Below are 23,981 nucleotides of genomic sequence, written 5' to 3'. Positions count from 1 at the left end.
ATATAATTTGTATGTGTATGAAACACCAACTCTAATTTACTATCAGTGCTCTTGAGAGATGTTGCGAATCCATTTCATTTTGAGTGGGAAAGCTGGAGTGATTTCATCAGTGTTTTAAATCTAAAAGCAGTTGTTTAAAATATGGCTTTCCAGATTTTATACATTTTGATCACAGGGATTTATCTTACCTTTTAATTCCACGTGGCACTTGGCATTGTGTTACGTATGGTGGTCACACTGCGTAAAAACCAAACTGTGGAAGGCAAAATATTTCTATGCCCTTGATGCACTCAGCAATGATTCTACTTACATGATGGGCACATTCAATAAAAACCAGGATGTGGAAGGCAAAATGTGTCTACTCATTTGTCACTAGTAGTTGATTTCGATCCAAGCCATCTCAGGGATTGAAAGGCAAAGGCTTATGGTTTAACTTCTAATTTGATTTTTGTCTTTTCTCTAAGAATGATCAATCCTAAATATATATTTAATGCACCCAATATTTATGCTCTGCCGACTAATATCATTTGAATGGGTTCCTTCAGAATAGATCCTGCCAAGCGGAGACTTCAGTTGAATATGCACTGAATGTTTTGCCCCAACTTCATTTCCTATTATTATAAAGTTAAGCTTTCATCATAAATATATGCCTGATATGAAAAACTGGTAAATACAGAAATGTGGAAGAAAGAAAAATGCATCCTACCCAGAGTCCTCCAAAACATTCTGAGTCCCAAATGATTCTGTTCAAAAATATTTAGAGATTGCTATGTCGTCTTCGGGCCTTTAGTGTTGCAGAAGTGCTATTGTTGATAGTAGAACTTTGTTCTTCTGTAGGGGTTATTTTTTTGTGCTATTCCTGATGCTTGTAGGATTTTATCTGTGAGCACATGAGTTTATGTGACCATCCTTTGACATATCTAACAGAAACGCACCCTCTTTTCCTCTCTGTATTTCTGTTTATGACAGGGATGTACATGCTGTCTGACAGGACAAATTTCCACGGGGCTGGGCAGCCTCCCCGCTCCCTCTTTCTTCCCCTTTCCCTTCTTCCTACCTTACCTTCTCCTCCCTTTTTTTCAGCTTCCTCTCCCTCCTCTACACTGTCCTTCATATCCCCTTTCCCTTTTCTCTCTTCCCCTCCTTCTCTTATACCTACCTTCTCCTCCCCTTCTCTTCCCTGTCTTCTCTCTTCTTATTCTCCCATTTCCTTTCTCCTTTTCCCTTGCCCTCCTTCCCCTGATTGGAAATCTGAAGGGAGTGGGTTTAAGCTAGAACTGGAGAAAAAGAAGTAGAGAGAGTATAAATTCTTTAGAGATGATTTTGTCTACAGAACACACAACATATTGGAGAGCCCAGTAGGGTACAGAAACTGATGGAGTTGAAGCCCTTCAGCGAGTGATCCAAGAAGACAGGAGGTTGTTGTCAGAGGGTGGGATGTTAGCTTGGTGATGGCAAGGTCTAGAGGATAAGGCAATGAAATAGGTGAAGGATTTGGTTATTGCAGGAAAGGAGGTGAAGAATATGACCCCACAATACTGGAATGATCATCTACACAGACAATGAAATCATCAATGTGTGTGTGTGTGTGTGTGTGTGTGTGTGTGTGTGTGTGTCTGAGAGAGAGAGACAGAGACAGATAGAGACAGAGATAGAATAAAATCTTCAAAGAATGAGAAGTGGCCCGGAGGTCAGCAGACAGTTGGGGAGAGAAAGATGTTGAATATTTAATATGACACTTTGACACTTCGTGGGAGCTAAAAGGTTTTACAGAGAAGGGAGGAGGAAGAGAGAATAATCTGGGAAGGCACAAGGAACAAAGAGGACATCTTTTTCTCCAGGCCTTGTCTATAAGAGACCATTGGATTCTGATTAAGATAAGAAAGTGAGAGAAAAGTTTACAAGTGAAGTTTAGGTTATGAGGGGATTTATTGAAGACTGATTGTGTATTCCAGAGGGCAGGTGCCAGAGTTTGTGAGTTAGATTTGGATTAGACGTATATGAGGGTGACCCTGATAGATGAGGGATAACTTTGGAGCCTTGGGCTTCCTATGAGATTGTCAGAAACAGAAATATAGAGCATCATGGGATTAATTGAGAGAGACCCTAAAACACATTATGGGATTTTGGTGGGCTGGGCAGGGAGGAAAATCTTGCCAAGAGAGCTCAGAGTACAGATTCCATTTGGGGACCTGTAGAGGCAGAATCAGCATGAGTACTCTCTCGTAGCTTCTCTGATGTAGTGTTGAAGCCATCAAGTTAGAATTTGCAGTACTAGGAAAAGGCATATGTCTCTGGACACCCTGTGGGACTTCTGCTGGTGGTGTTGAGGCTGACTGAGGCACAGGGGCATTTCCAGCATTGAGGGGTTAGTAAATACCCCTTGGCTACTGTCTCAGGGTGGTTTTGAAGTTGGTAGAAAAAAGGATCATGTCACCAGTTGTACCTGCTCACTTCTGAGCCCAGGGAAATGTGATCCTAAGTCACATGCTCTACCTCTGAGCAGGGCTGGAGCACACACAAATCCCATGAGCTGAAAGAGGGGAGAAACCTTTCCCTAGGAGAGTAGCAAAGGAGGAGTGAATGGATGCTGGGCACAGGAAATTAGGAATTGTGTACAGCTGCTGCTATTTCAAAGACCCAAATAACAATGTCTTAAAGCAATTGAGAGTTTACTTTTCTCTCATCTAAAAGAAGACGAGAAGCTGGTATGATAGCTCCATTATCATCAGAGACCCAGGCTTCTTTAATTTTTTTTGCTGTACCCTCTTAGTACTTGATAGTTATCCTATAGTAGTATCTCGTACTTAGACGATAATATGCTGGGGTACCATCCCTCATGTCCGTATTTCAGGACAACAAAGGAGGAAGAGGGGAAGGCAAAAAGTACTCTCTCAATTGAAAGGGTCACCATTAAAAAGCTTTTCCAGACATCCCGCACAACTGCAGCTTATATTTCATTGGCTGTCAATCATTGTGATGGAGGTGGGCAGTTGTTACCTTCTAACTGTGCATATTTGGTGCTGAATAGAACTGGGAAGAATGTTATCGGGTGCACAACTGGCACTCTTTGCCAAAGCAGCAAAACACACAAACAAAACAACGTTAGCGTGTAAGTCAAGATTAGCATCATGAAGTAGAGTTTGCAGCAAGTGTCTTGGAAGAAAGGAGTGAAAAAGCCAAAAGGAGCAGAGTTACAGTCAAGGAGTAGGATACTGAAATTGAAGATTACAGAGGCTGGGGTCATTAAAAGCCCAGGATGTACCCATGTGATCTGAGAATTGAGTTAATCGTGAACCTGAATCCCTGTCCTGGAAAAGATGTCCTCTTTTTGTTGGAATGTAGCCTGGAAAAGCTCAGCAGAGGCCCAGCTGAAGGTTGAAGATCCCTCCCTTTGTCAGCCACCTCCAATCTACAGGTATCATCGTCCATCTAGGACCAGACTCCTTAGACAGGTTAAGTTTCCCACTTATGGGCAGGAGGTTGAGTGCCAGGATCTTAGTAGGGCAATGCATTTGATGAAACACATGCCTTCAGTTGTCCCATACTAACTCAAAACATAATGATGTGCTATTTACTATTTGCCATTTTAAGAAAAGTTATTTTCTTGCTTGCAATGTGTAGGCATTGTTAAACTTCCTATTTTTGTCTTTATTTAGTAAAATGTGACCCAATGTTTTTCATTTTATATAGTACGAACATGCCCCCATCTTCGCCAACCCAAACATGGCCGCATCAGCTGTTCTACCAAGGAAATGTCCTACAAGACAGTGTGTTTGGTTACCTGTGATGAAGGGTACAGACTAGAAGGAAGTGCTAAGCTTACCTGTCAAGCTAACACCCAGTGGGATGGTCTAGAACCTCGGTGTGTGGGTAAGTCATGGAAGGCATGGTGTGTTTGGTGATTTATTTCTCTTGCTCTCTGATTTCTCCTTTCTTCTGTGAAGGCCTAGAACTTCTGTGAAGTTGATTCATAATGAATATAAATCCACATCCATGTATACAGATGCGCGGAGACACAGGTATACAGGTACATAAACGAATGTGCAGTTTTATTCCTCTCCACTGATAAAAAGACACCAGAATCCCATTATCCAAGTCACTGAAGTTTACAGCTTGAAATGGTGATGATGTTTTTTTTTAACTCGGGCCAATTTGGATGGATTTTTTAAAGACCAAATTCTGTGTGATTCCCTTGCTTTGTTAAACAGAAGTTACTTTTACCTTGTTGATAAAAGGACAAAATTATGAACCAGTGAACCTTAGGATAGACCATAATATTCTATTTCATCAGAAGATTTTTTTGCCTTGTCCTTCTCGAAGAGTTGTGACATCTCACTACTGAAATCAGGTCCAGAATGAATAAATTCAGGAATCTTTCCAGTTTGCTGCTCCTTATACACTGTAAATACAAATGATAACGATAATGATGATGATGATGAGAATCCTTATAAAATGTCAGATGTAGTATACAGAGCTTGGCAGGTAGATAATTAAATAAGCAACTTCCAAAAAAGGAAAAAGAAGAACTATAAGGAATAAATTGAAATATGCCAGGACCCAAGATGGGAAAACTAGGTACTATGAATCTGTCAGTTCCTTCCAAATTGATTTACAGGTTTGTTCTAGTATAATCTAGTACTGGATCCGTGGTTGATGAAGGTATCACCAGGAAGGTTATTGAGCTTACAGGGTATGGGGGGTTCATTTAACAGTCCAAAAGTTGACCCTCACTGTTTAAGCTAAGAAAAACTGATATTATCAAACTGAGAAGAGATTAATCTCTCCTGGATGGGCAAATGAAATTCACTATTAAGCAAAAATTCAATTCATTAGCAATGAGATGCCTACTATTATGGATATTGTAAGACTTAGGCCTGGAATACGTTGTATTTCCCTGTAGACAGAAGCTGCAAGGACACCCAAGTCAAGAATACACTTAGTTTGTATGAAACCCAGACAAAGGGAGATAGCCCTTCAGATATTCCACAGAATTAAATGAGGTAAAAATGATGGATCTTCCATCATAGAAAGGTGCCTTTACGATGGCACAATAAATGTCAATGAACTTCTTTAGCTGGGATGTTGTCTCCTTACACTAGAGTTTCTATGTAAGTACTAATGTTTACTCCCAAGAATCACCTCTTACCCTGCTTCCATGGCTGATCAACTCCTCTTCTGAGGGACCCAATCTTTTTTTAGAAATAGTAATACTGGGGTGCCTGGGTGGCTCAGTCACTTAAGCATCAGACTCTGCATTTCCGCTTAGGTTATGATCTTAGGGTTGGTGAGGTCAAGCTCAGAGTTGGGCTCTGCACTGACAGCACAGAGCCTGCCTGGGATTCTGTCTCTCCCTCTCTCTCTCTGCCCCTCCCTGACTTGTGTGCTCTCTCTCTCTCTCAAAAGTAAATAAAATAAAACTTTAAAAAAAATGCATCTAATAAGGTTTTCCTATTCTCAGTTCTTTTAAAAACCATTGTGTGCATTTCTGTAATGATTTAAATTTTTTTTTCAACATTTATTTATTTTTGAGACAGAGAGAGACAGAGCATGAACAAGGGAGGGTCAGAGAGAGAGGGAGACACAGAATCTGAAACAGGCTCCAGGCTCTGAGTGGTCAGCACAGAGCCCGACGCGGGGCTCGAACCCACGGGCAGTGAGATCATGACCTGAGCCGAAGTCGGACACTTAACCGATCGAGCCACCCAGGCGCCCCTGTAATGATTTAAAGCATATGCAAATCTTGGTGATTTATGTAACCATCGAAGGGAGATTGCATCCCTTTTTACAGTTTATTGAAGAACCACTCACTGTAGCCTCCAAATTCTGACAACAACCGTAATTACTATGATAATTCTGATTTTTAAAAAATTGATATAAATGAATAGGATGTGTGTTGAAGAATAGACAGGTACAAAACACAAATTTTGAACATGAGGTAAAATGAGGGAGAACTTATTCTCACCATCATAAAAACAGATTGTACACCTACAGTAATTAAAATAGCACATTAATGGTACAAGGATGCACAGAACAATGGAGCTACACACGACTAAATATGGTACAGAAACAAACAAGTGCTATAGAAGAATATAGCACTTGGTAAAGGAAACTTCAGAAATCAATGGGGAAAAAGTTTATCTAAAAATTAGTCTTGACTCTCACTACACACCCACAAAAAAAATCACTAAATTAAGTTAATTAGTTCAATTGGGTAAGTTAAGGGGTGAAATGTAAGAAAAGGTACAGATTTTTATGAAGGAGAACTTTCTTTTTTTTTTTTATTTATTTTTTTTTTTTTTTATTTTTTAATATATGAAATTTACTGTCAAATTGGTTTCCATACAACACCCAGTGCTCATCCCAAAAGGTGCCCTCCTCAATACCCATCACCCACCCTGCCCTCCCTCCCACCCCCCATCAACCCTCAGTTTGTTCTCAGTTTTTAACAGTCTCTTATGCTTTGGCTCTCTCCCACTCTAACCTCTTTTTTTTTTTTTTTTTTTTTTTTTTCCTTCCTTCCCCTCCCCCATGGGTTTCTGTTATGTTTCTCAGGATCCACATAAGAGTGAAACCATATGGTATCTGTCTTTCTCTGTATGGCTTATTTCACTTAGCATCACACTCTCCAGTTCCATCCATGTTGCTACAAAAGGCCATATTTCATTTTTTCTCATTGCCACGTAGTATTCCATTGTGTATATAAACCACAATTTCTTTATCCATTCATCAGTTGATGGACATTTAGGCTCTTTCCATAATTTGGCTATTGTTGAGAGTGCCGCTATAAACATTGGGGTACAGGTGCCCCTATGCATCAGTACTCCTGTATCCCTTGGATAAATTCCTAGCAGTGCTATTGCTGGGTCATAGGGTAGGTCTATTTTTAATTTTCTGAGGAACCTCCACACTGCTTTCCAGAGCGGCTGCACCAATTTGCATTCCCACCAACAGTGCAAGAGGGTTCCTGTTTCTCCACATCCTCTCCAGCATCTATAGTCTTGAAGGAGAACTTTCTAAGAATAAAAGACAATCTGAATTTTTTTTTTAATTTTTTTTTAACGTTTATTTATTTTTGAGACAGAGAGACAGAGCATGAACAGGGGAGGGGCAGAGAGAGAGGGAGACACAGAATCTGAAACAGGCTCCAGGCTCTGAGCTGTCAGCACAGAGCCCGATGCAGGGCTTGAACTCACGGACCATGAGATCCTGACCTGAGCTGAAGTCGGACGCTTAACCGACGGAGCCACCCAGGCGCCCCAAGACAATCTGAATTTTTAATGGAGAAGAATTTCCTAAGAATAAAAGGACAAAAGAATAGATTTGAATACATAAATATTTAAATACATAAAGATTTAAATATTAAACAGTAACTCTTCAAATGAATTCTTTACATCACTAAAAGGCAAACAGTGAAAAAGAAAGGTTACTTGAAACACACACAACCACGTCAATGTTATTAATGATTGTCCTTAACATTTTCTAAAGTATGAAACTAGACAAAAACACAAAAGTGTGTAGACTCCAATACCAAGAGTCATAAAGGAAGTGAATTAAATGGATAAAGGAGAAATTTAAAAATACAATTTTTAGAAAATAAAAAATGAGAAATTTCTAAAACCAGAGTTACGAGATATGGGCTAAATTACACACTGATGTAATTTTATAGTTATAAATCCTTTCATTGTTAATCAGGGAAGTGGAAACAATTAAACATTAAATTCAAAAGTTAGGAAAAGAAAGATTGCAATGGAAGTTGAAAGAAATACATACTAATGTTTAAGTAAAGGAAAATGAGCTATAAAGGGAGATGGGATGCCATAGAGTGAGTAAGAGGGAAATCTTTGAATAAAATAATGGATTTTTAAAGTATAAGTAAGAAAAATGCAAAAGTAAAATTATTCTAAGAAGCTCTAACAAAGAATATAAGAGGCCAGAGGTTTTTCAAAGAATAATAAAACATCATACATAAATATGTGCACATAAAATAAAAATCATTGATATTTTATGTATGATTTTCTATGAAAATGAAAGTTTTTAAATGAATCAAGAAAAAGTAGAAATGCAAGTGTATAATTAGTCATAAGTGGAAAATGTTATCAGAGTTTTAATTCTCCAAAAATGACTGAGGGACCAATGAAACTCTTCCAGACTTTTCAGAAACAGTAACTCTGTACTGTATAATTTGGCCCAAGTAATGGGAAGCTAAACAGGTTATATTAACAAATAAAATAATGTTATTTTGTTGGCAACCCGATAGCTATTACCAAAAAACAGATAATAAACTATGACAGCAAATATGCTACCAGTCCATATCTGAAAGAATAGCCTGTCAAACAAGTAGGGTTTATCCCAGGAATGCAGAAGGGCTTAAAATAAGATATAATCTATCAACATAATAAATTACTTCACCATAACAAATAGGAAAAATTCATATGGCTGCTTGGTAGAAGATAAAAATGCCATTCATCATCGTTTAAATCACATTTTCAATACAATTCTGAGGAACTCTTGTTGATAACTGACATAATAAAAAAGATGTCCTTAAACCCACAGCCACTTATGGAACAATATAGGCAGTCTTATTAAATCTGGGAAGAGAAAAGGGTGCTGGCTCAGAATCATCCATTGTTTAGTATTGTTCTCAAAGCTGGAGCACTTGTAATAAATGTTAAGATTAGAGTTTTGGGGATTTAAAACCATCATCATTTGTAGATTACATGCCTTAAAATTGAATGAATCTACTAAGAGAGTTGAGAGTTCACTAAAGTCCTAAGAATACCAAATAAAGAACTTTTCCGTATACAGTGATAAGCAGAATATATAGTGAAAAATCACATTCAAAAGATTTGTGGAAAATATAAAATATGTAAGAATAATCTTAAACAGCAGTGCATGGAACCTGTGTCACACAAACTACAAAATGTTACTGAGAGGCAAAAAACATACCTTAATATTTTAATAAAATTGTATCAAAATGAAAGTTCTCTCTAAATATATGTATAGGTAAAAGGCAATCTCATTTAATATCCCAACAAAGCTTTTCTTTTTGACCCTCTTTTGGAATTAGGAAGTGATTCTAGAGCTTATCTGGAAGAATATGTAGGCAAGAATCACGAAAATAAGATTGAAATATAGATCAAGATGATTGAATAGATCCTGAAACTTACGAGTTTCATGTATTACTAAGGAAGCATCACAGGTCAGTTGCGAAGAAAAGATTTATTCAATTTATAATATAGAAAAATTGGCTGGCTCTTTGGGAAAAACAAATGAAACAAAATGAATTTCTCGTATGTCTTTAATTCATACCAGACACTGACATTAATTCTTCATAGATATTAAAATATAAAGAAAAAAATAAAACCGTTAAAAATTAGAAGACAGTATAGTTAAAATAGGTGAGCGTTAGCCAATTTCAGGACTTAAGTATAAAAGCAGCAGACATAAAATCAGCAGATTAGACTATATAAATAATTAAAGACATGTTTACCCCAAATACCATAAGCAAACAATAAAAAAGAGAATATTAATAGGGAACAAAATCTTCAACAATTATCACAGCCAACAGAATAATTTTCTTAATTTATGAAGAGCCATCCATAAATAAGGGATATTGAGCCCCACGTAGTCATTACATTTGAACCGCAAATTTGGCTCTGTGTTTTGCTCTTCATCACAGCCGAACAGCAAGGCTGGGCAGTCATTCGGCACATACTGGGAGAAAATAAAAGAAAGAAACCAATTTCTCAGGAACAATTGCATTTGCCGGCACAGACGGTTAAAAGAAATTTCAGGGAGGAGGCCTGGTGGTGAAGTGTTTAGGGGCACAGAGAGTCTGCCACTTAGCTGCGGGGTGACCTCAAGAATGTAGATTGTGGGTAACTTCCCCATAGTTGTGCCTTGGGACTCTTGTTTGTAAATGGGAATGGTAACAATACCCCTTAGTGCATAGGATTGAATGAGTCGATGCTTGTAAAGCACTTAGAACAATGACAAGCACATAGTGCATACATGTTAGCGATTATTACATGGGAGATGCAAACTAAAGATGTTAGCGCTACTGCCGGGAGAATCATTCCTACAACAAATAAATGTGCATATGGGCAGACACACACACACACACACACACACACACACACACCCTACATTAGGTCTTAGTCTTGGCTTTCCATTTTGTTTGCCTTCTGCCCCCTTCATTTGTTATTCTTCATTGATTCCAAAGATAACATTAAGGGTCAGGGCCCCGATTATGACACAGTGATTTGAGGGAGGGAATAAAAACTTTTCTCACAATGTGCCCACTTAAATAAAGATGGAACCAATAAAAACTCATAAAATGGAGACTGCTGAATATTTTGCTTAATCCATGAACGCGGAACTCTGTTTACTCTTTCATACTTCAGAACCTTAAATGTTCCACAAACTGAAAGTGATAACAGTCACAGTTGGCATTAATTAAAATATAAGAAGTTTTTCAAGGTGTTGATGCACTGGCAAAATAACATGAGATAACCAGAGAGAGAACAGCTCAGCGTTGTTTATAATCTATCATAGGTTCAGTGTCATCAACAGATACCGTTTAGTGACTTACATCAGTTCCAAGGCAGCACAATTGTATTTTTCTTGAAATTTGTGGAAATGCAAGTAACACTCTTTCACTTCCCTACAATAGAGCGCCACTGCCCCACGTTTCAGAAACCCAAAGGTGTCATCATCTTCCCGGCCAGCTGTGGCAAGCAGCCTGCCAGACCTGGGACGATTTGTCAACTGAGTTGCCGCAGAGGATTCATCTTATCAGGCGTCAGAGAAGAAGTGAGATGTACCACCTCTGGAAAGTGGAGTGCCAGAGTTCAGACAGCTGTTTGTAAAGGTATGTCCCCTACATCCATCGGGCTGAAAACCAGATTCCTATATAACGATATACTGGTATAGTGTGGGGCTGTGCCTCGTTGCAGCTTTTGCTGCAAACCCATGATACAGTGGTGGGTATTATCCTAATATGATCTATGAGGGTTTCTGTTTCAAAATGATGGATTTACAGAATCCGATTATAATTTGCCAGGCAATGACAGAAGAAATAGAAAAATAAGGATAATTTTCAAGCTGGAAATCAGGTAAGTTTTCCACCAGGAGATGGAGATCTTTGAAGAATTTTAATGGCCCATATAATGCAGGACCAAATCAGTTTAAAGAGGCATGAGTTAAAAAAAAAATAAAAAATTAAAGAGACATGAGCATCCCATTACTTTCATAGAATATTGCCATCTGACTGGCAGCAAGCATAGCCTGCTACATAAAAGGGGGTTTTAAAAACAAGAAAGAGTGCTTAGAAGTAAAAGCATCATAAATATCTCTAAGAGAAGGATAAATAAAGTGGAGTGGATATTGTCGAAAACAGTATTAGCGATTTGAAGAACCAAACTGAGAGTTCCCTCAGAACGGAGAAATAATACACAGCGAACTTGAATATCCCAATGGATCAAACTAAAAAGATGGAAGTTAAGAGATACCAGTGATAGATTTTTAAAAACCCAGTATCCATTTACTAACGAGTTCCAGAAGCAGCGAGAGGAGTAGATGGAGGAGAAAAACTTTCCTACCAGCAGAAGGAAGTTTCTCTGGGCCAAACTTGAGATCAATCATAGCCCAGGACGGCAGGATATTTTCACTACTGGTGAAATTTCTGAGTTCCAGAGTTTAACAAGAAAGTTTTATATATATATATGCATATATATATATATATATATGCATATATATATATATATATATATGGATACACATATATACATACATATGTATAGATATAATATACATATAAAGTAGATATATATATATGTATATATGTATAATTTATTGTCAAATTGGTTTCCATACAACACCGAGAGCTCATCCCAGCAGGTGCCCTCCTCAATGCCCATCATCCACTTTCCCCTCCCCCTCACCCCCTATCAACCCTCACTTTGTTCTCAGTATTTAAGAGTCTCTTATGATTTGCCTCCTTCTCTCTATATAACTTTTCCCCCCTTCTCCTCCCCCGTGGTCTTCTGTTAAGTTTCTCAGGATCCACATATGAGTAAAAAAATATGGTACCTGTCTTTCTATGCCTGACTTATTTCACTTAGCATAACACTCTCCAGTTCCATCCACGTTGCTACAAATGGCCAGATTTCATTCCTTTTCATTGCCGCGTAGTATTCCATTGTGTATATAAACCACATCTTCTTTATCCATTTGTCAGTTGATGGACATTTAGGCTTTTTCCATAATTTGGCTATTGTTGAGAGTGCTGCTGTAAACATTGGGGTACAAGTGCCCTTATGCATCAGTATTCCTGTATCCCTTGGGTAAATTCTTAGAGGTGCTATTGCAGGGTCATAAGGTAGATCTATTTTTAGTTTTTTGAGGAACCTCCACATTGTTTTCCAGAGTGGCTCTACAAGTTTGCATTCCCACCAACAGTGCAAGAGGGTTTCTGTTTCTCCACATCCTTTCCAGCATCTATAGTCTCCTGATTTGTTCATTTTAGCCACTGTGACTGGCGTGAGGTGATATATCTGAGTGTGGTTTTGATTTGTATTTCCCTGACGAAGAGTGACATTGAGCATCTTTTCATGTGCCTGTTGGCCATCTGGATGTCTTCTTTAGAGAAGTGTCTATTCATGTCTTCTTCCCATTTCTTCACTGGATTATTTGTTTTTTGTGTGTGGAGTTTGGTGAGTTCTTTATAGATTTTGGATACCAGCCCTTTGTCTGATATGTCATTTGCAAATATCTTTTCCCATTCCGTTGGTTGCCTTTTCGTTTTATTGATTGTTTCCTTTACAGTGCAGAAGGTTTTTATCTTGAGGAGGTCCCAGTAGTTCATTTTTGCTTTTAATTCCCTTGCCTTTGGACATGTGTCAAGTAAGAAAATGCTGCGGCTGAGGTCAGAGAGGTTTTTCCCTGCTTTCTCCTCTAGGGTTTTGATGGCTTCCTGTCTCACATTCAGGTCCTTCATCCATTTTGAGTTTATTTTTGTGAATGGTGTAAGAAAGTGGTCTAGTTTCATTCTTCTGTCCTTCATTCTTACTGTCCAGCTCTCCCAGCAGCATTTGTTAAAGAGACTGTCTTTTTTCCATTGGATATTCTTTCCTGATTTGTCAAAGATTAGTTGGCCATACATTTGTGGGTCCAATTTGGAGTCTCTGTTCTATTCCATTGGACCCAAATAGATAAAATCATGAATGAAAATGGAATTATTACAACCAATCCCTCATAAATATAAGCAATTATCAGGGAATACTATGAAAAATTATATGCCAACAAACTGGACAACCTGGAAGAAATGGACAAATTTCTAAACACCCACACGCTTCCAAAACTCAAATGGGAAGAAATAGAAAATTTGAACAGACCCATAACTGGTGAAGAAATTGAATCAGTTATCAAACATCTCCCAACAAATAAGAGTCCAGGACCAGTGGCTTCCCTGGGAAATTCTGCCAGACATTTAAAGCAGAGGTAATACCTATCTTTCTCAAGCTGTTCCAAAAAATAGAAAGGGAAGGAAAACTTCCAGACTCATTCTATGAAGCCAGCATTACTTTGATTCCTAAACCAGACAGAGACCCAGCAAAAAAAAGAGAACTATAGGCCAATATCCCTGATAAATATGGATGCAAAAATTCTTAATAAGATACTAGCAAATAGAATTCAACAGCATATAAAGAGAATTATTCACCATGATCAAGTGGGATTCATTCCTGGGCTGCACAGCTGGTTCAATACTCGCAAACCAATCAATGTGATACATCACATTAATAAAAGAAAAGATAAGAACCGTATGATCCTGTCAATCAATGCAGAAAAAGCATTTGACAAAATTCAGCATCCTTTCTTAATAAAAACCCTCGAGAAAGTCAAGATAGAAGGAACATACTTAAACATCATAAAAGCCATTTATGAAAAGCCCACAGCTAATATCATCCTCAATGGGGAAAAACTGAGAGCTTTCCCCCTGAGATCAGGAACATGACAGGGATGTCCACTCTCACCGCTTTTGTTTAACATAGTGTTGGAAGTGCTAGCATCAGCAATTAGACAACAAAAGGAAATCAAAGGCATCAAAATTGGCAAAGATGAAGTCAAGCTTTCATTTTTTGCAGATGACATGATATTATACATGGAAAATCCGATAGACTCCACCAGAAGTCTGCTAGAACTGATACATGACTTCAGCAAAGTCGCAGGATACAAAATCAATGTACAGAAATCAGTTGCATTCTTATACACTAATAATGAAGCAACAGAAAGACAAATAAAGAAACTGATCCCATTCACAATTGCACCAAGAAGCATAAAATACCTAGGAATAAATCTAACCAAAGATGTACAAGATCTGTATGCTGAAAACTATAGAAAGCTTATGAGGGAAATTGAAGAAGATATAAAGAAATGGGAAAACATTCCATGCTCATGGATTGGAAGAATAAATATTGTTAAAATGTCAATACTACCCAAAGCAATCTACACATTCAATGTAATCCCAATCAAAATTGCACCAGCATTCTTCTCGAAGCTAGAACAAGCAATCCTAAAATTTGTATGGAACCACAAAAGACCCCGAATAGCCAAAGTGGTAGTGAAGAAGACCAAAGCGGGAGGCATCACAATCCCAGACTTTAGCCTCTGCTACAAAGCTGTAATTATCAAGACAGTATGGTATTGGCACAAAAACAAGCGAGAAAGTCTTAAATGAGTTTCCAGAGAGGAAAAAGAAATTGCACAGAAGAAACAAGAACCAGACTTACATTATACTTCTCATTTCCAGCTATAAATGCCAGAAGGCAATACAACAGTGTCCAAAGAATACAGAAATAAAATGGATATAAACTTTCAATCCCAAATCCAGTTAAAGTATTAGTCAAGTATGAATAAAAGTCAGCTACTCTTTTAGATTTTCAGAGTCAATATGTTAATGCATATTTGTGGGGAAAAAGTGTCCAAGGATAAGCTCCCTCCAGGAAAAAAAGAAAATATAAATTGTATGAAGTTTCAAAGAAACAAGAAGAGACACAGATTGTATCAACTCGGATATATTCACCTGCAACTTACAGAAGACCTAATTTAACATAACATAAAATAAGGGATTTTTTATATTGTATATTCAGAATTTAGCTCTACAGTGACTGATGTGGATTATGTTTATGTTACCAGCTCTAACTCAGTATTTGTAACATAGAGTTTCACACTGCAAAAAATACATTGGCTTTAATTTCTTGTTTTGACAGTTCATGTTAGCACCGCTAATTAATTCTACTTGACAGCCTTGTTTTCAAGCGTGATTCTTTCCTGCCACAGTCAACATTTAGTTTTTGTTTGTTTCTTTTTTGTTAATTTTTAAAATATTTATTTATATTTGAAAGAGAGAGAGAGACAGAGACAGACAGACAGATAGAATGCAAGCAGGGGAGGGGCAGAGAGGGAGACATAGAATCAGAAGCAGGCTCCGGGCTGTTAGCACAGAGTCCTACACAGGGCTCGAACTCACAAACCGCAAGATCGTGACCTGAGCCACAGTGGACGTTTAACCGAATGAGCCACCCAGGTGCCCCAGGTTTTTTTGATTGTTTCTTTATTTCATTCAAAAAGTATCTATCAGGCTTCTAGTGTGTGCCAGGCACTATGTAACACAATGGGACAAGAGATACCGTAGCCTTCAAAGAATTTGAATTCTGTTGGAGGAGAAACTCAGTTTCCTGATGGCAAGTTGTCTGGTCAGGAAGGACAGAAGGCTGTGGGGGCCCCTTTGGAGGGAGCACTTCCTGAGGAGATTGTGTCTAATCTGTGAGCTAAAAGACAAATAGGAGTTATCTAAGTAAAACAGGAAGAGGGCACTGACTCAGGCACAGAGAAGAACATGGGCAAAGGCTCAGGTGCAGGAAAGACCACAGGGTTTCCATGGGAATGAGACTATCCAGCATGGAGAGTGAGTTCCAGTAGGGGAACCGTAAGAGATGAAGCTAAGAGGTCAGCAGGTTCCAGTTCAGGAAGGGCCTCATAAGCCATGCTGAAGGCAGTTGTACATTCCAAATTAATCTGGAATTGGGGTGTAAAAAATGAGTCACGAGTGCCTGGAGGGCTCAGTCACTTGAGCCACTGACTCTTGGTTTTGGCTAAGGTCATGATCGCATGGGTCATGAGATCTAGCCCCGCACTGGGGCTAGACAACTGGGGCTACTCTATGCTGACCGTACGGAGCCTGCTTGGGTTTCTCTCGCCCTCTCTCTCTCTTTGCCCCATCCCCACTGGCGTTCTCTCCTCTCTCAAAATAAATAAACAATAACATGAGTCACAGAGTATTCATATATTTTTGCCTCTTTCCTAAATGACTTAGAATTACATATCAATCTATATATTGATTTGTGCATTTTCTGAGTCAGATGTGGAGGCCCCTCAGATCAGCTGTCCCAAGGACATAGAGGCGAAGACCCAGGAACAGCAAGACTCCGCCAATATCACTTGGCAAATCCCCACAGCTAACGACAACTCTGGGGAAAAGGTAAGGTTTGTGCAAATATTTGCATCCTTTTCAAGTGGATTCTGAATGCGCTGCAAATATGTGCGATATTGAAGATTTACTAATACCCTCATGATAGTACTTTCTGTATAAACTCTACTCATAAATATTAATGCCTCATTGGATAAAAGAATGATTCACCTTGAATTTTTAGCTAGAAATCAGAAAAAAAACCTCTAAAACAGAAACTTTTATTCCGTGGACTTGTTGTATTGTATATCCACTAAGATTACTTGACTAAAAATTCTTTGCCTCTTACTAGGCTCCAGTGATCTTTTAAGAAAAAGAAGATATGGAAGCGATCTTAATTCCTATTTATGAACATATCTTTTAAAATATGAGCCCCAAATGACTGCATATTGGCCAAGCTGAAGGAGATTTCAGTGTTTTTAATTCAACATTTTCTAACACAGTATTTTATTCAGAATACAATATTTTAATATTATATATACAGTAGCTTGAGATAATTATCCATCAGATGTTGGAAAAGAAACTAATCTATGATTTAACTCCCCTTGAACCTGTACTGTTAGTATTCACATACGTGAAGATACTTTTATGGTACATTGTTTTCACAGCTGCATATAAATATGTACAAATCATGGCAGACAGGATATACTGGGGTGGGGCCCACAACACACACACAAAACTGTTCTGATAGTTGTGTTAAATATACTTATAATCAAGGTAACTTAAAAAAATTAACTATGGGTTACATTCTCAGGATTGATTGATTGATAGAGAGTGTGTGTGTATGTGTGTGTGTGTTGTGTAAAACCAGCTTCTTTTTTTGTGTGGGGGGAGGGTATTTTTTTAATGTTTTATTTTTTCTAAATGTTTATTTATTTATTTTTGAGAGAGGCAGAGAGAGAGGGAGACAGAGAATCCCAAGCAGGCTCTGCACTGTCAGCACAGAGCCTGATGCAGGGCTCGAACCCACACATTGTGAGCTGAAGTCGAGTCGGATGCTTAACCAACTGAGCCACCCAGACACCCCTATTTTTTTATTTTTGTTTACTTTACGTTATTTACTGAGTGCAGTATTGGTTTCAGGAGTAGAATTTAGTGATTCATCAATTATATACAACACCCAGTGCTCATCATAACAAGAGACCTCCTTTTTCTTTCCTTCTTTTTTTTTTTTTTTTGTGCAAGAGAGGGCACAAGTGAGCAAAGGGCAGAGAGAGAGGGGGAGAGAGAGAGAGAGAGAGAGAGAATCCTACAAGGGGCAGAGAGAGAGAGGGAGAGAAAGAAGCAGGACTCACCCAAAGCAGAGCTCAAGCTCATCCGAAGCAAGGCTCGAACTCAGGAACCATGAGTTCATGATCTGAGCTGAAGTCAGATGCTTAACCAACTGAGCCACCCAGGCACAAGTGCCCTCCTTAAAACCCATCGCACATCCAGCAGATTTATTTATTTTATAAATGGAAGTTTGTACCCTAACTCTTTGCCCATTTCACCACCCCCACCCCTACCCCCATCCCCTCCTCTGACAACCACCATCTCTTCTCTGTATCTATGCGTTTGCTTTTTTGTTTTCTTAGAGTCTGCATTAAATGAGATCCTATGGTATTTTAGGTAACTAAAGACAAGGTAACTTTTACATGTGAATTTAAAAGTGCAAATGTGACATCTAGTAGGTGATGTAAGTGTTGAACGATCAGTCCATCATGTGTGGTTTTTACTTTTCACTAAAGGGCCCATGAAAACATGCATGCATTGTTGTTACCTTCATTATGATCGTCATCAAGCTCTAAGAAGAGCACAGGGACACATTTCAGGATCTAATGAGAAGTCACACTAAATGCAGTACCTGTGTGTTGAAATATTTTTAACGGTGCAATTGAAAAGACCAGGGTATTTGACTACAAAAGTATTTCTAAATTTGCATTTTAAAAATTTTCTAAATTAAAAGACAAATAGCAAACTTGAAAAAAAAATGCTTCGAAAGTGTCAAAAGTGAAGAATATGTATTACCTGACATGTTCATGTTATGTTACCTTATAACATAATTTTCAAAGGGACTAAGAAGGCAAGCATATCACTCAAAAAGAAAAGAACAGGGGTGCCTCGGTGTCTTAGTAGGTTAAGCATCCCACTCTTCATTTTGGCTCAGGTCGTGATCTCTCAAAATAAATAAACTTAAAAAAAAAAGGAATGAATATGTCCATATTTCCATATCATGCAAACATGTGAGGTTTTAATCTCGGTATAAGGCATTAAGAAACTGTGAGTTAAAACAACAACCTGGTGTCATATTTTTGAGTTACCAAAAAGTAATAGTATTTAATATAGGTCAGAGAACTTAGAGTGGGAACTTTCACATTGACTCTCAAATACTGACAAATGGGAATGCAAATTACTACCGTGTTTTGGGAAAGGAATTTTGTATTATCTATCGATACATTATTAATGACTTCTGGTTAGTAATTCTGTTCTGGAAATGTATTATAAAGACATAATAAAAATATTTTAGAATTACCTGTTCAAAACTGTTCACCCCAGTATTGTTTGCTATAGTAAAATTTGGGACCAATTTAAATGGCCTTCAATAGATTTTTTTAAGTTACCATATATTTATTCTGTAGAAAATTACAGAGACATTTAATCTTGAATTCTAAAGACTACGTAACAGAATAAAGAGTGTTTTAAGATATTATCTTTAAAAAACAAAGAATAATATTCCATGTGTACGTCAGCTGCACAAACTATGTAAATAGTCTGGAAAGAAACATACTAAAAGGCTGTGTCTGATTTTTTTTTCCGTTTCACTATATATATGAAATATTGATTGTGCCATTTTAAATTTTATTTTCCCTAATAATATTTAAATATAAGAAGAGTAAATACACTGTCAGTATTAACCTTAACTTTCAAAATATTTATTTATCTCTACAAGGTATCCATCCATGTTCATCCAGCTTTCACCCCACCTTACCTCTTCCCAATTGGAGATGTTGCTATCACCTATACAGCCGTTGACCTATCCAGCAACCAAGCCAGCTGCACTTTCCACGTCAAGGTTGTCGGTAAGTCACAAAATTGCTTGAGTAGGATTGCAAAAATAATCCAGTAGTCCAAGGGCTTGGCTTCTCCTTTATCTTCAACAACTCCCTCCCCCCGATTCTCCCGGCTGGCTTTGAAACCTGCCCATGCCACTCCCTCTTTGAAACCTACATCCTCTTTAACCATTGCTGCCTCTCTTCGATTTCTTCCAATATGAGCCTTTGGAAAAGTTCCCAGTAATTGTCATCTGTTTTGTCTCCACGGCCATTTATATTCAAAGTCACTCAAGTGACTCTCGTCCCCTTCACTCACATACAAACTACTTTCATCAGAGGCATCACTGGTCTCTAGAGTTATTTCTACTGCACACTTTTTTGTTCTTATATTACATAATCTTTCCTTAGATTTTATCACCTTAGATTTTATTAACCACACACTCCTTATCGAAACTGTCTCCTTCCCTAGCTTATCTGACAACAATCTGTCTTGGTTCCACAACCTGTTTTTCTCATTTCTCCTTCTTTATCTCTTTCCTACATGGCTTCTCTTCCTCAGACCGGCTCTCAAATGTGGATCATCCCCAAGGTTCCAGCCTTAGCCTTCTTTTCTTTCTTTCTGTCTTTCTCTCTCTCTCTCTCTCTCTCTCTCTCTCTAGTTTTTCTGGTGATTTTGTTAACTGACAACTTCCAGAATTCAATCTGAAGCTTAGATCTATTTTCTGAAATTCAAACCAATATATAGAACTGCCTATTCAACATTCCCAGGTAAATGTCTTACAGGCATTTCAGACTCACCCAAACCTAGTATATTTCTTAGCTCAGAATGGCACAACCAACCACCTACCTACCATGCAAAAATCCCTCACTCCTCTCCTTCCATCACCAACATTCAATTATTTCTCAAGTTCTTCTGGTTTCATCTACATATTGTTTCGGAAATCTGCCCCAGTCTCTTCACCCTCACAACCACTGCTGTAGATCAGTCCTTATTTTGGATGGGGTGCTGGTTTATTTCTTAGTCTTCCAATTGCTCTTTGTACTTTCAATCAAGTCAGTAGATATTCACTAGATACCAGGTACCCACCACCAAGAGGTAATATGTGGAGAAATAGGATATGTAGCAGCCTGTAGTGGTCAAGAGCACAGACTCTGAACCCAATCTGCTTCATCCAAAAGTAGCATATAGGGTTATTGTAAGGCTTTTAATTAGTTAAAATATATAAACCACTCGAACTAGTGCCTAACTCACATTAAGTTCTGTATAAGCATATTGACATTTAGCAATATTCACCTCATATATTTTAATCTGTTTGTTTAAAATTTTAACACAACAAGTTCATTTTATGTTAAGAATTTTACATAACTTCTTGAAATAACTAATGTATAGTCAGACTGGCTCCTGACCCTAGAAATGATAGGTTTTGGTAGAAGTGCATAGAAAGAGACTCAAGTGAAAATCCGTCTAATTCATTTCAGAGTGCTTAGGTATTTTAAATGCTTTCTCACTTGTTTTAAGCATGAACTTGGCCAGCCATATGTAAAAGATGCTAGATTCATTTTTTGTGGTGCTATGATCTTAAACATGGCATTGTGGTTCAAGCATTTGCCAAGTTTCAATGTTTCGCCATGAAGAGTCAGCACAGTGAAATGTAAAATATGTACTCAAGCGTCTGACTAGACACTAGCTCAGTTTTCATAAGTGTGAAAGAGAGAGGTGACCTGGGAAAGACGAGGAAGCGGGAGAAGGTGAGAGAAAGGGAGACGAGGAGAGAGGGAGGGAAGAGAGAGAAAGATAAGAGACAGAGAAAATATTCTAAAGCCTGCATTTTCTTGTTTCCTCAGATGACAGGGTGTGGGTGTCTTATTGATAAATGAGAGGAGGCAGGAGTGCTTTGGCTTAGCTTTCCAGGGCATACTGCCTCACTTGCTTTGAAATAGGCTTTCTCTCTCTCCTTTGGACACCATGCCTCCGCTGGTACCTCCCATTCTTTTGACAGTAATTGACTGAGTCTTAGCACCCTCTCGTACCTGCAGTTCGACTTTAAAATATTCGTCTAGAATCAGATAAGTGTAGAAAATCTTGGAAAGAACCGATTTGCAATGTCTTTGGGAAAATAGTAAATACCACCAGATTCTTCAGTTTAGCTGTAAATTGACTCGATTGAGTCACTCTTCAAGCGCACAGACCTCCACTGAGCATTTTTTTCACTTTTTTCTTTGTTCAGCAAGTTTTTCTGAGCCTGTGTGACAGGCCAGGTGCTATGCTATGCAGTGGAAACCTAACTGTGAGCAAGAGAGACTTCGTCACTGGTCCCCAGAGTTTATGGTCTAGAAAAGGAGCCAAACCAAAGGTGCTAGACCAATGAAATGACAAGCATGAGGAAAAGAGAAAATGGAATTTATTCATAAGACGTAGTGTAAAACAGAAATCTCTACATTCTCACAGATACAGCTCATTTAATTTCCGAGTGTGTGTTTTCATAGATCATGTAAAGAAACACCCTGGTCTGGATGCCTGCGGTTGCAATTTTCTAGCTTAGTGACCTCAGATGAGTCCCTTTATTTGCGTACTCTGAGATTTGGTCATTTCACTCCTCCCACTTCTCTGGGAAGGTTCTCTTCACTTCCTGGCCGCATCCAGAATTGCCTTTGATACCACTGTGCATAGGGTATTTTAGATTTTAGACACCTTTCTAGATACATTTCTTCTTCAACAGGCAGAGGGAAGTATAGCAAGAACCAGCTCTCTCTCCTGCCTTGAGACGAGGGATAACCAACTCTCATTGTCAAAGGAGCTCCAGGGCCAGCCTTGTGCTAACAAGGTCAAGGCTCTCTGCCAGCACAAGTAGACTTCAGTTCTCTTATGCAAACCTCCTCGTCATTTTTGAATATCAGTTGTGACTTCTTTGTCTGCTTTCCTGTCTTTTAGACGTGGAACCGCCTAGCATAGACTGGTGCAGATCCCCACCTCCGATTCAGGTCTCGGAGAAGGAGCATGCTGCAACCTGGGATGAGCCTCAGTTCTCAGACAACTCAGGTGCGAGCCCAGGGATTTTGTGGTCAGCATGGTAACACTGAATTATGTTTCCTTTTTAAAAGCTTTTTTAAAACGTTTATTTTTGAGCGAAAGTGAGAGAGAGGGTGGGGGGAGGGACAGGGAGCGAGGGGGCCAGAGGATCCAAAGCGGGCTCTATGCTGATAGCTCTATGCTCCATCTGGGTCTTGAACTCCTGAACCATGAGATCATGATCTGAGCTAAAGTTGGACGCTTAAGCACCTGAGACCCGCAGGCACCCCTTAAAAGCTTTTGAAAGGATAAAAGAAATGAAAAGCAAATTACATCTTGTCTAAGTGGTATGAATAATCACATAAGGTAATATGTTTTAATCTAGGGTAATTACATGTCATTTAATATTATTAATCTTACCCATTCTTTAGGTTCCCTGCCTTCATTCAGTATTTAGCGGACATTTATTAAACCTGTACTAGGAGGACTTGAAGATTTCTATAAATTCACTGAATCTCTAAGCTTATATTATGCCTGAAGGCATAAACTATGCATTTTATTCGTATCTTTAGTACAGTTTATGTATTCATGCTCATTTCTTAAACATATGCCCCCGAAATGATAAAAGTTCATAGGACAGCAGAAAAAAAAAAAAAAAAAGAGCAAACACAACTGAATTTCATGTTAGAGGCTTCACTAACGCCCAGTAAATAATAATAAAAAATGCAAATTACATAGATGGCTTAATTAAGTTTCTCCAGGGTCCCAACAGACTGACCCATTCGAGGAAAATCACCGATTCAGCAAGAATGCCTTAATCTAACGAACCTTTTGAGTCTGCTACTTCTGCGTTATAGCGTAACATCGTTTGTTTCTCACCAGTGGCCAAATCAACATAAGTTGCGTGCCCATCTGGTTTGCATAAATAGAAAATGAAAATTCAAATCAAAAAAAGTAAGAAGTAAAGTGACCGCAGACCAGTCACCCCACAACTAGATCCCTTCTTTCCCTTCTAGGGGCTGTATTGATCATCACCAGAAGCCATACACCGGGAGACCTTTTCCCTCATGGGGAGACTGTAGTGCAATATACAGCCACGGACCCCTCGGGCAATAACAGAACATGTGACATCCACGTTGTCATAAAAGGTATTCTCTTCGTAAGCCTCGAAAAATCTGGTTGACCTTTGTTAGGTTTAATTGCTATGTTTTATGGCAGAAAATAGGCTGTGTGAAGCAGATTTGTAAATTTAGAATACTGACAGATTTTATTTACGTTTCCGATTATTATTGCTTCACCTGACGATAGGTAGAAATATTTTCTTCCAGGGTAGTCTTTTTCAGTTTATTTTTTTTTTAACCTTTATTTCTTTATTTTGAGAGAAACGGAGACAGTGTGAGTGGGGGAG

General features: G+C 38.4%; 1 protein-coding gene across 1 annotated transcript in view; it reads left to right on the top strand.

Moving 5' to 3' along the window:
* Positions 1–23,981, top strand: part of SVEP1 (sushi, von Willebrand factor type A, EGF and pentraxin domain containing 1) — a 200,297-nt gene that overhangs the window by 66,091 nt on the left and 110,225 nt on the right. Inside the window, exons 6-11 of the mRNA XM_042912469.1 lie at positions 3,694–3,873; positions 10,676–10,873; positions 16,425–16,543; positions 19,461–19,590; positions 22,496–22,603; positions 23,590–23,721. Of these exons, the coding sequence (XP_042768403.1) occupies positions 3,694–3,873; positions 10,676–10,873; positions 16,425–16,543; positions 19,461–19,590; positions 22,496–22,603; positions 23,590–23,721 (867 nt within the window). The remainder of the gene's footprint in view (positions 1–3,693; positions 3,874–10,675; positions 10,874–16,424; positions 16,544–19,460; positions 19,591–22,495; positions 22,604–23,589; positions 23,722–23,981) is intronic.

Source organism: Panthera leo, chromosome D4, assembly GCF_018350215.1.
Source record: "Panthera leo isolate Ple1 chromosome D4, P.leo_Ple1_pat1.1, whole genome shotgun sequence".
In the NCBI taxonomy this organism is placed as follows: domain Eukaryota; kingdom Metazoa; phylum Chordata; class Mammalia; order Carnivora; family Felidae; genus Panthera; species Panthera leo.
This window is presented reverse-complemented; position numbering and strand designations above follow the sequence as displayed.